Here is a 13,172-nt window from a genome sequence, read left to right as displayed (position 1 = left end):
TATATATATATATATATATATATATAATATATTTATTGATTAAAAACTATGGGTTTTTTTTTTTTTCTTTTTTTTTTTTTAAATGAATAATAAATACATTATTATATATTTGTACTACTTGTTGTACTTTTTTTTTTTTTTTTTTTTAATCTTCATTTTTTTAATTTTGTTTTTTTTTTTTTTTTTTTTTTTATGTTGTTGTTTTGTTTGTTATAAGGTATATATATAAACATCTAAATAAATAAAATGTCGTTAAATGGAAGAGCCAAACTTATAAGTTTTTTATTCTTAGCAGCAGGGGGTACGTATTACATATATACATATAAAAAGAAAGAAATAAAAGAATTTTTGAATAATATATTTTTTAATAAGAAGAAGAAAAAAAAGAAAGGTTTAAATAAAGGCAAACGAAAAGAAAAGAAATTATATATTAATAATGACATAAATGACAATAAATATTGTGATAATAGTGATATGTGTTCTTCACATTCTTTTTATTCCTCTGATGTCGATGAAGAAAATAAATATTTATTAGATGAAATTCTGAATCTACACAAGAGTAGTATATCTTATATAAGTACAGACAATGACGTGGAAAGTAATAAAGAATATGAAAGAGTAAAAAATGAAAACATAAATAAAAATGTAGACATATTTAATAAGAATAATATGAATAATATGAATAATATGAATAATATGAATAATAAGAATAATAAGAATAATATGAATAATATAAATAATTTTAGTAGTGGAGAGGATAGTATATCAGATGTAGAAGATATTAATAACTTGAATGAAAGAACAAATTATAAGTTTATACAAATGAAAAATAAAAAAAAAAAATATATGAATAATAATTCAAAAAATATGAATAATAATTCAAATAATTATATACATGATAAAAAACAAAACAAAACAAACATAATAAATGATGACGATTCTTCAAATAGTAACAATAACACAATTGATAATAATAATATTATTATACTACCAGAAAATTATAAAATATATTTTAAATCTTTTGGATGTGCTCATAATAGTTCAGATTCTGAATTTATGATGGGGTTACTAGCCAATTATGGTTTTCAGTTTGTAAAGAAAATTGAAGAATGTGACATATGTATTGTCAACAGTTGTACTGTCAAAAATCCTAGTGAAGAAAGTATGAAGACGATTATTAATTATGTAAAAAAATTAAATAATAATAATAAAAAAAAAAAAAAAAAGAAGGAACAAAATAAAGAACAAAAAGAAAAAAAAGAAAAAAACGTAGATGAAAAATATGACTTGGAATGCTTATCAACATCTTCATCTGGTTTTTCAGATGTAGACCATGAATATTGTTATGAGAAAGGATATCAAAACGAATCAGCTGAATGTGTTACGAGTAAAAAGATTAGTATTCCTCACGATAATAATAAAAAGGATCATTGTGATGATTTTAAATTTGATAATAATATATGTTGTTCACAAAATAAGAATCTGGTTACAAATAATGAAAGTGATTTATTGAAGGCAACAACATGTTGTTCATCGAATGTGGGGAATAATACATGTGCATGCGAAGAGGAAATTAAAGAAGAGAATCACATAAATAAAGAAAATAAAGATGTACATCAAGATGAAAATCATGATATAAATATACATCAACATGAAAATCATGATATAAATATACATCAACATGAAAATCATGATATAAATATACATCAATATATACACCCAGATCAACATAATGATGATAACTCCCTCTTTAAAGTTACCAATAAAGATGAGTGTGTCCTTAGAAGTAATAACAATGATCAAAATGCAGTATCAGAAAAAAATAAAAAAAATATTGAGCCAAAGAATATAAAGATCATTGTATGTGGGTGTGTGCCACAAGCAGAAAAAGACATGGAAGTATTTGAAAACGTATCACTTGTTGGTGTAAACAATATTGATAAGATAGTAGATGTTGTAGAAAATGTTATAAATGGTTATCATGTAAAATATTTGAAGACATCAAAAAAAATGACATCTTTAAACATGCCAAAAATTAGAAAAAATAAATATATAGAAATAATAAATATAAATAATGGTTGTTTAGGTAATTGTACGTACTGCAAAACAAAATTTGCTAGAGGTGATTTATCAAGTTATAATATAAGAGAGATAACTGATAGAATTAGATATGTATGTAATGAAGAAAATATAAAAGAAATATGGTTAACATCAGAAGATACAGGAGCATATGGTATAGATATAAATACAAATATAGTAAATTTATTAAAAGATATTTTAAAAAGTATAGAAGATACAAATGTAATGATACGTTTAGGTATGACAAATCCACCATATATATTAAAACATATAAAAGATATATGTGAATTATTAAAACATAAAAATATGTATGAATTTATACATATACCTGTTCAAAGTGGAAGTAATAATGTATTAAAAAATATGAATAGAGAATATACAATAGAAGATTTTATTTTTCTAATACAAAATTTAAGAACATATATACCTAATATAACTATATCAACTGATATTATATGTGGATTTCCTTATGAAACTGAACAAGATCATCAAAATACTGTAGATTTAATTAAACAGTTCCAATTCCCTATTTTAAATATTTCTCAATTCTATCCAAGAAGAGGAACTGTAGCATATAATATGAAAAAAATTAATACTAAAGTTGTAAAAAATAGATCAAGAGATGTTACTAATGCATTCTTATCATATCAACATAATTATAAATTCTTAGAAAATACTATACAACAAATTCTATTTACAGAAATATCCTCAAAAAGTCAACACATCATAGGTCATACAAAACAATATGTTAAAGTTTTATTATCAAATGAAAATAATAAAAATATAAAACTACTAGGAAATTTTGCCACTTGTAAAATTTTATCAACACATAAATGGCACGTCCTCGCTGAATTAATTGAATGATAAAAAATAAAAATATATATATATGTATATATGTATATATTTTATTAATTCATCATTGTGGGGGCTTTCTCATTTTTAAGTATTTTTTATAATATTATGATTTACTTTTTAATTTTTTTTTGTTTATATAAACAATAATTAAATGAAAGCATACATACATATATATATATATATATATATATATATATATATAATATTTATTATATGCGAGTATAACTTTTTCAACCTTTTATTAAAAACATATAATATATATATATATGTATATATTTATGTATACTTATTTTTTACAATACTGTATAGTGTCATCATTACCTTTATGATCATAATTCTTAAACGATAAATTATTTATCTTGACATTTGTAAACAAGAAATATAAACACATACATATGTTCACACAATATATATGTATATAGATATATATAAATATTTATTTATATTTATTTATATTTATATGTGTGTGCGTGGGGAGTTTTTTGCATGTACAATAAAAAAAAAAAAAAAAAAAAAATGTACACTCATTATATACTCCTCATTCTTATAAGGTAGATCTTCTTTCAACCATGTTATAAAGAGCTACTGTCACATGTCATGCGACAAAGAACAAAATTATATGAAATAATAAAATGAAATAAAAATAATTAAAGGATATATAAGTATAATTATTTATAATCATTAAAAATATATCATATTTATAAAAAAATATTTTTTTTTTTTGTCAAGTGAATAAAAATTTGTTCTATTTCTATGATATTTGTTATATAATATTAAACAAAATATGAAAAAAAAAAAAAAAAAAAAAAAAAAAAAAAAATAAAATATATATATAATACATATTTTTTTATTTTTTTATTTTTTTATTTTTTTATTTTTTTATTTTTTTATTTTTTTATTTTTTTATTTTTTTATTTTTTTATTTTTTTATTTTTATATTTTTGTGTGTATTTATGTACCACACAATAATTTCTATACATATATAAAAAAAAATTTTTATATGTAGAAGAGATATAAACGTTTTATAGATTTGTCATTTATTTAAAAATAAAAGGAATACAAAAAAATATGGAAGAAAGACATATAAATTTCCAAGTATTTAAAAGTTCCTATTTAGAAAAAAAATTAAAAATACAGGATATGAATGAATCGGTCAAAAAGAAAAGAAATGATAAAAAAAAAGAAATTATGGAAATAATTTGCCAAGGGACATCACATAAAATGTTGAATGGAAATAATGTCAATAGTTGTCATAATAATAATGATAATAGTTGTCATAATAATAATGATAATAGTTGTCATAATAATAATAATAGTTGTCATAATAATAATAATATTGGAGATAGTTGTCATAATTATTATTATGATGAAGAACAAAATATTTCTATTTCAGAACTTACTAATCCAATTAATAGCAATTCTTCTGATCTCCATTTGAAAGAAGAAAAAAATAAAAACATCATATATAAAAAGTATAATTATCTTTACAGTGATCATAGAGAGACAAAAAAGAAAATACAAGAATTCATAAACAAATATAAAGATAGATATAATATATTCAAACAAAAGAAATTACCACTATGTAATAATGTAGATGAATTATTTAATAATAATTATAAAAATGATAAAGAAGAAAATTATCATTATCAATTATCATCCCTTGAAAAATATAATAATAATATTAAATCTATCATATCATTAAATGAACAAAATAAAAAATATCATTTAAATGATATTAATAATTTTATACAAAAAAATATTATAAAAAATAAATCCTTAAATATAGAAACAATTCTTAATAATATTAAAAGTGCATTCGATGATTTTATAGATGTATATATAGAGAAGCCAAATACTGATATCGATTTTTTATATAACAAAATATATGAGGAAAAATATATAAATAATATAAATAATATAAATAATAAAAAATATAACAATAATAATAATAATATTAACGAATCAAATAATATTTATGAATGTAATTTATTAAAATGTATTAATGAAAAAGAAAAAAATTTTAAAGACATAAAAAAAAAAATTAATGAACCATATGAATATGTAAATATTATGTCCCACTATATGAATAGTAATAAATCTTCTATAAAAGTAATAAATCATATAAAACCAAAGTGTAACATACTTACAAAAGATAACCTTATATATAATGAACATGTAGATAATATAAAAGAAAAGATAAAAGACAAAACAGATCAGATTATTTTAAATAATGTAACAGATGAATATTCAAATGATGAAATTATTAATACCCAAACAAATGACAAAAATGTTGTTGACGTATCTTTATTTACACATAAATATAAATATAGATCAAATATTATATTTACTATAAATAAAATAAAAAACATAGAAAAAATTATAGAAATAAATATTTATATTACAGATGTGCAATTAAAAATACCTGGAATGAGAATAGAAAATATTATCTTACCATATAAATATAACAATGATATATTAAAAATAGAAATAAAAACCTTAAAAAATAAATTAAATAATAATAATAATAAGAAGAAGAAGAATAAGAATAATATATTGAACAAACATATTTATAATAACATAAATAAATTTCATTGTAATTCATCTAGTTCAGATCATTCAAGTGAATCAAAAAAAAATTCAAGAACAAAAATTAGATGTTATTATGCTTTCATACCTTTAATCAATATACAAGATGAAATTATTAATAAAAGATTAATTCTTATTAAATCAAAAAATAAAAAGATATATGAAAAAGAAAAGTTTTTACCTGATACATTATATTTAATACAATCAAAAGATATTACTTCATCTAAAGAAAAATATTTTTATATTTCTATAAAAAAATGTATACATGGTATTCATTATTATCCTAATAAAATCAATCATCAAAAAGAAAATATACAACATAATTATTTTACACCTATCTATGTAAGTTTATATAATGACAATGTTGATAATTATATTGCTCATATCATAAATGAAAATAATTATATCGAAAAAATAAAAATACAAAAAATTATACAAAGTGATGAAAATAATAATTATCATAATAATAAATCACAAGGATCATATATTATAAATAATATGTATTTTAAATTTTTTTTTAATCATAATAACGAATTAGTATATAATAATGAAAACAATACAATAACAAATAATTCACAACAATATAAAGCAATTAATATTTTTCATTTTTTATATAATAATTATATATCTATAAAATGTCCTCTTGATTTAATTCCTTTATATCTCTTACCTTCATATCAAGATGTTCAGTTTTTAGATTTTATAGAAAAAAATGAATTATTAAAATTGAAATTTCTTTTACATCTACTATCTATTATGGAAAGTATTTGTATCCATTTATGTTCTCTAATGAATATTAAAATAAATGTACCTCCACTTTTTATTGATCATCTAAAATCTGTTGAAATAAAGGATGAAAGAAATCAAAAAAATTATTTTACTTTTTCATACACATCCTGCAAGTCTAATCAGAAAAATATTGATATAAATGATGAAAACATAAAAAAAAAAAATAATAATAATAATAATAATAATGATGATGATAATAATAATTTTTGTAGGGATGAGAAGAATTACTTTGTAAATTATATTAAGCCATTCATTTTTAGATTCCATAATGTAAATAAAAAGGATATAACTAATAATTTTAAAAATATAAATAAATATAATAATAATAATAATAATAATAATAATAATAATAATAATTGTGGTTATAGTCATATATATCTTAATGATTCTATTTCTATTCATCAAGATCTACAAAATGATAATATTTCAAGTAATCAAATCCATATGGAAAAAATAAATGATAATGATCTTTTCATATATGAATATGCAAAAAAACAATCACTTTTTATATATAATATTATCAAAGATTATGATGATATTAAAGACATACACAAATTTTATGATCAAGAAAAAAATATCTTTTATACTACAAATTATAATAAACACTCTTTCCAAAATTTTTATATACATATCATCGATAAATATAATAAAATTATTAATAATACTTATATATACAAACAAGAAAAAATAGATTTAAATGAAGATGAAAAAAAAAAAGAACATGATATTTTGTTTTTTAAAAATAATCAGCATAGGAAAGATAATATATTGTCTATACAATATGATCATAATGTAAAAAAAAATATTACAAACAATAATAATTCATCTTCAAAATATGATAATCTTCAAAATTATTATGATGGTTGCAACTTAATAAATCAATCAAAAAATCAGATTACCAATAATTTAATAAGTTTAAACGATCAAGTGGCACAGATAAAAAGTTACAATATTGAGAATGAAAATTACTTTGATTTTTTTAAAAAGGAAGAGGAAAATAATAAATACAATAATAATGTGGATGATATTCATAAATATGATAATAATGTGGATGATATTCATAAATATGATAATAATGTAGATGATATTTATAAATATGATAATAATGTGGATGATATTCATAAATATGATAATAATATAGATGATATTCATAAATATGATAATAATATAGATGATATTCATAAATATATCCAGCATAATAACCCTTTATATCCTTATTACTCTATATCATCTAACAACGAAGAGATACATTTTAAAGACAAAACACATATACAACATTTTAATAACAGAATAGATAATAAAACAAACTGGCAAAAAGATATGTGTGATCATAAAAATTCAACAAATAATGAGATACATAATAAAAAAAAAAACAATTATGTGGAAAAGGAAATAAAAAAAAATTATATAGAATATAAAAATGACTTCATAACATCTAATAAAAAATTCTATGAAGATTATAACATAAACAAAAATTTTTCTTTCTCTCCAAAATATTTGGAAGGAGCAAATGAATTTATAAATGAAAGTGTAAAGGAATATAATAATATGAATAAAGAAAAGATTGAATTCTTTCAAGAAGATAAGAAAAAAGAAATTACAGAGATTAAAAAAAAAAAAGAAAATAATAATAATAATAAAAATAATTTAAGTTATGTGTATGGGCAAACTAATATAAATAATAAGAAAGATATAATGATGAAGGAAAAAACTAAATCGGATGTAAAAAAATATAGTGATGATAATTATAATAATAGAAAGAAAAATTGTAAGTTGATTAAATCTAATATTTACAAAATATAAAAATGAGTAAGTTAAATATATATCTTATATGATTAACATAAAATATATATATATATATATATATATATATATATAATTTATTTTTAAAAAATGTAAATTTTTTTGATGAGCATTAAAATATGTATAAATAATACACATTACTATTTTTTATCAAAGCGAAATATTTATTCATATGATTATTATGTAATAATATTCGATAAAAACTTTGTAAAAAAAATAAATAAATAATAAAATGTACTTTATTTCGTAACAACATATATATATATATATATATATATATATATATATTTATTTATTTATTTATTTATTTGATTTTATTCATATATTTTTTAGACGCATATATGTATATATAAAAAGAGAAATAAAAATCATATATATAATTAAAAAGAATATTAATAACTTAATTAAATTTTTCTTAAACTTTTTGGCTATAAATTTTTTATAGTAACTTATTTTTTCATAGAAGGACTTTTTTTTATATTGTTCATACGTGTGCAAATTATTCGTATTGTTACAATTTTTTTCAATATTTTCTTTATTCATATAATTATCATCTTTTGACCTTTTATCACTTCTTATTATAAATAGGAATAAAAATAAAAATAAATAAATATATATATATAGGAAGATAATTACATAATATTTTTTATGTTAAAAGGAGGGTCATTATGAGATACTACACATATATATATATATATTTATATATTATATATTTTTTTTTTTTTTTTATTTTTTTTTTTTTCTTTTTTTTTTTTTTTTTTTTTTTTTTGTTACTTTTTTAAAAGATTCATATATAGTGTAAAATCCGAACTAATATGAAAAAATAATTTTGAGAAATAAATAAAATATAACGAATTATCAGTATCGAAATAAATGTCATAATTATCACATTCGACATTAAAATAACAAATTCCTTTCAATGTGCTCGCTTCAAAGAAGGCGAATAAATATAATATATATATATATAGAGAGAGATATATATATACATATATTTTTTATTTTATTTTATTTATCTTTTATTTTTTGTCTTACTATTTATTAGGTTGTATCCCTTTTTCAACCTCTTCTTTGAACTACATCCTCTTTCACAAACATGAAAAAAATCAGAACAATAATATCTCCATGAGCATGATAAGTCTTCTTCTATCAATTCATTTGTAGGTATGTCATCTATAGTATCTACATAAATAACTTGATAACCTCTTACAAATATATATGAAAAAAAATATATACTTAATAGAACAAGTGAAACATTGTTCATATTTTTATATCACACAAAAAAAAAAAAAAAAAAAAATTAAAATAAATAAATATATATATATATATATGTATATGTTCGTGTCCCTTTTGAAGGTAATATATATAATAAAAATATTGCACTGAAAAAACTTCTCATATATACAAATAAAAAAATAAAGCCTAGTTATTATTTTATTATAATATAATAAATATATTAATTAAAAAATATTCATATGATATACTTAAAAGTTTAAGAAAAAAAAAAAAAAAAAAAAAAGGATTTATTAAAATCTACAATAATAAATTCAAATAATCTTTTATTTTAATAATTATTGTGATAAAAAGAAATTATTATATATATATATATAATTATATATATATGAATATATTTTATGTAATAAATATTCACTTACTGCACTTATATATAATAAATATTATCATAATATTATATTATATATATATATATATAATATATATTTATTAATATATAAAATATTGCTACTAATATAAAGTTATTTAATATTTATTGAATGAGTAAATATTAATTCATCAAAATTTATTCCATTAAATAATAAACATATATATATTATATATATATATATATATATATTGTTAATTTGTATTTTATACATATATATATATATTTTTTATTTTATTTCATTTTAAATATTTTTCTTGAATTATAATTATTGCAATAAATCTTTATTATATTTTAAAAATACACAAAAAAAAAAAATAATATTTTATTTATAGTACTTAATATTGTTATATATATATAATACCTTAATAAATAAATATACAATTAATTTTTTTTTTTTTTTTTTTTATATTATTAATTTATACTGTATTTTCATGATAATAAATAAAATAATAAAATATAAAGATAAATAAATTATTTAAAATATATATATTTATATTTAATATTGCTATTTAAATATTCATTGTTTTTATTTTTTTTTATTTATTTTTCTTTTTTTTGTGGATATATTATATAGTTTCCATATTTTGATAATAATTATTTAAGAATAAAATAAAAATGAATGAATCATCTAGTGTTGAGAACGTTTCGAGTGATGAAAATATGAGAAGTGAACAAAATGAAGTGATGAATGATACTAACAAATTGAGTGATACTGACAAATTGAATGAGAACCAACTTGTGAACATTGTGAAGATAAAAAAAGAGAGTGATGGATATATAAAAAAGAAAAGAAATGAAAAAATTAGCTTTGATATATTTTTTTATTTACATCAAGTATATCAAAAACATGGATTATATAATGAAGACATATCTCGATTTCTACTTTATATTAATAGAAGAAGAAGAAAAATAAGAAGTAAAATATTATTTAATGTAAAGAAAGTAGGTAAATATATATCTAAAATATATGAATGTGATGATATGGATGAATTATTTTTAGAATTATTATTATTAGATGTAGAAGCATGTAGATGTAGATATCTTGAAATAAAAACAGATGTGAATAATTTGAAAAAACCTTACAGAGCTAAATTTTCTTATATGAGACGTTTAAAAAAATCTGTTCACAAAATGAATTTTCTTATACAAACAATAAATAATTTTGTAGATAAAAATACAGAATTACAAATTAAATGTTACAATTCATTTATTCAAGCATCTTATCTTGTTGAAAAAAAGAAATATGAAGAATGTTTATCTAAAACAGATGAATTCTTAAAATTTATTAAACTAATAAAAAGGATATCTTTAAATGCTCATGCACAAACGAATCAAATGAAAGATCATCAAAATGAGAATGATAATAAATGTGATAAACAAGATATGAATGATAAGAGAAGTTCACTTGTATATGAACATGATTCTATAAATTTACAAAATGAATCTTATTTTTCGAATTTAAATAATAATCTCATGAATTCTGAAAAAGCCATTGATATAACATTTGATTATTTTCTATCTGTAATTAATTCATGTGAACGTACCTGTTCATATAATATGAAGAAACATAGATTAAGTTATATAAATGAAAAATTACATGAGGATGATTTTAAATATACTCATAATAATGATAATATAATACCAAGCATCATCAACAACAACAACAACACCAACAATAATAATAATAATAATAATAATATAAATGAATCCTATTGTAATAATATATCTACAAGTGATAAAAATTATTATAATCTAAATATTCAACATGTAAATAATGATATCATTATTAATTTATATAATGTAGAATACAAATGGGTTCAACACAATAATAATAATAATATTTTGAAGATACAAAATATTATAAAAAATGTTAAAAAATATATTGAGGATGATTATATATATAAAATGAATATAGAATATAATGAAAATAATATTAAAGACTTATCAAATAATATACAAATTGTTTTAGACCTCTTCAAAAAGTATGATAAAGAAAATATTATAAAATTTTATGGAGACATATATTGTAATTATTATGAGTGCTTACGAATTATACACGAAGAATTAATTACCTGTGCAAACAACAGAAACAATAATAATAATAATAATAATAATAATAATAAAAATAGTGACAGTAGTCACAATAGTAACAACAATATTGATAATAATAATTCTAGTGGTGATTATAATAAACTCAAAGAAAAAATTTGGACCCTACTAGAAAATTATTTTCTGGCACAAAAACTTTATGTAGATATCGAACGAACTATTCTAATACTAATGAAAAGCTTGTTAGATTTATATTATACAAATAAGGAATCAAAAAATTTTCATTTTAATAAGAAGAAAAAAAATTTTGGAGATCTAATAGATGATATGCCAATATTACATACAGGTATTAGGTATGCAGATATATTAAAACAAAATATTGAAGAATTAAGAAATATAGAAAATAAAGATATTTTTATTAATATATTACAAATTATTAAAAATTTAAAATCATTTTGTTTAGCTTTTTATTATGCATTAAATAAAAAAAATACTGAAGCACATGTATTATTTGATGTTATCAAAACAAGAAATTATATATATATTAAAAAAGAACATATGAATAATATTAAATCTCCATCTCTTTTAAGAATATCTATTCTATTTAATAGATTACAAGATGTAATTTCTTTAATTAATGAAAAATATTATTTTAGACATCTATCAATATATGCATTACAAGTTAAAAATAAATCATCTCAACAAAACCAATTGTTTCAATTAGATAATTCTCTATTCGCTCCAAAAATGAAACAAATATCTTTAAATCCTTTACATATAGATATGACTCAAATGTATCGTACATCTTACTTATTAGGACATGACCAACAAAGAGGAGAAAGAGGTTCATTAATAAGGGGATTATTACGTTCATTCTGGAAATAATAAATGACAACAATAACAAACAAACCAATATAGCATGATATATGTATGTATATATATATATATATATATATATTATTAGGTATTGTTTTTTGTTTTTTCTTTTTTTTTTTTAAAATATCCTTTTATGCAAGAGCACTTGATTTTATTCTCCTTTTTTTCACACAAATGTGCATATATATATATATATATTTTCATATCATTTATATATGCATTAATTTCATTATGTGTCATATGTCTTCATATTTAATTTTTAAATACAACTGTAAATATTTTTATTAAATAAAAATCTCTTATAATTTATATAATAATAATAAAAAAAAAATTATAAAATGAAAAATATCTAAATTATATAAAGAAGAAGAATATAAATAAATACAAAGAAAAAAAAAAAAAAAAAAAAAAAAAAAAAAATGAAAAAAAAATAAAATGAAAATTATAATATATATATATATATATATATAATATA

General features: G+C 18.1%; 4 protein-coding genes across 4 annotated transcripts; 3 read left to right on the top strand and 1 right to left on the bottom strand.

Annotated features, from left to right (window-relative positions):
• Positions 1-246: 246 nt before the first annotated feature.
• Positions 247-2,943, top strand: PGSY75_0622200 (putative radical SAM protein; the record flags this gene model as incomplete). Its single annotated transcript, XM_018784799.1, has 1 exon — positions 247-2,943. One exon carries the CDS (start codon positions 247-249, stop codon positions 2,941-2,943), a length of 2,697 nt encoding a protein of 898 aa, XP_018642853.1.
• Positions 2,944-4,002: 1,059 nt separating this feature from the next.
• Positions 4,003-8,112, top strand: PGSY75_0622100 (hypothetical protein; the record flags this gene model as incomplete). The annotated part of the gene is made up of 1 exon (XM_018784798.1): positions 4,003-8,112. The coding sequence occupies one exon, from the start codon at positions 4,003-4,005 to the stop codon at positions 8,110-8,112; it is 4,110 nt and encodes a 1,369-aa protein (XP_018642852.1).
• Positions 8,113-8,430: 318 nt separating this feature from the next.
• On the bottom strand, positions 8,431-9,373 carry PGSY75_0622000 (hypothetical protein; the record flags this gene model as incomplete). The annotated part of the gene is made up of 3 exons (XM_018784797.1): positions 8,431-8,686; positions 8,887-9,040; positions 9,145-9,373. The coding sequence occupies 3 exons, from the start codon at positions 9,371-9,373 to the stop codon at positions 8,431-8,433; spliced, it is 639 nt and encodes a 212-aa protein (XP_018642851.1).
• A 1,014-nt stretch (positions 9,374-10,387) lies between these two features.
• PGSY75_0621900 (putative signal recognition particle subunit SRP68) lies at positions 10,388-12,706 on the top strand (the record flags this gene model as incomplete). The annotated part of the gene is made up of 1 exon (XM_018784796.1): positions 10,388-12,706. One exon carries the CDS (start codon positions 10,388-10,390, stop codon positions 12,704-12,706), a length of 2,319 nt encoding a protein of 772 aa, XP_018642850.1.
• Positions 12,707-13,172: the final 466 nt, after the last annotated feature.

This window comes from Plasmodium gaboni, chromosome 6 (assembly GCF_001602025.1).
Source record: "Plasmodium gaboni strain SY75 chromosome 6, whole genome shotgun sequence".
NCBI classification, from domain to species: Eukaryota; Apicomplexa; class Aconoidasida; order Haemosporida; family Plasmodiidae; genus Plasmodium; species Plasmodium gaboni.
This window is presented reverse-complemented; position numbering and strand designations above follow the sequence as displayed.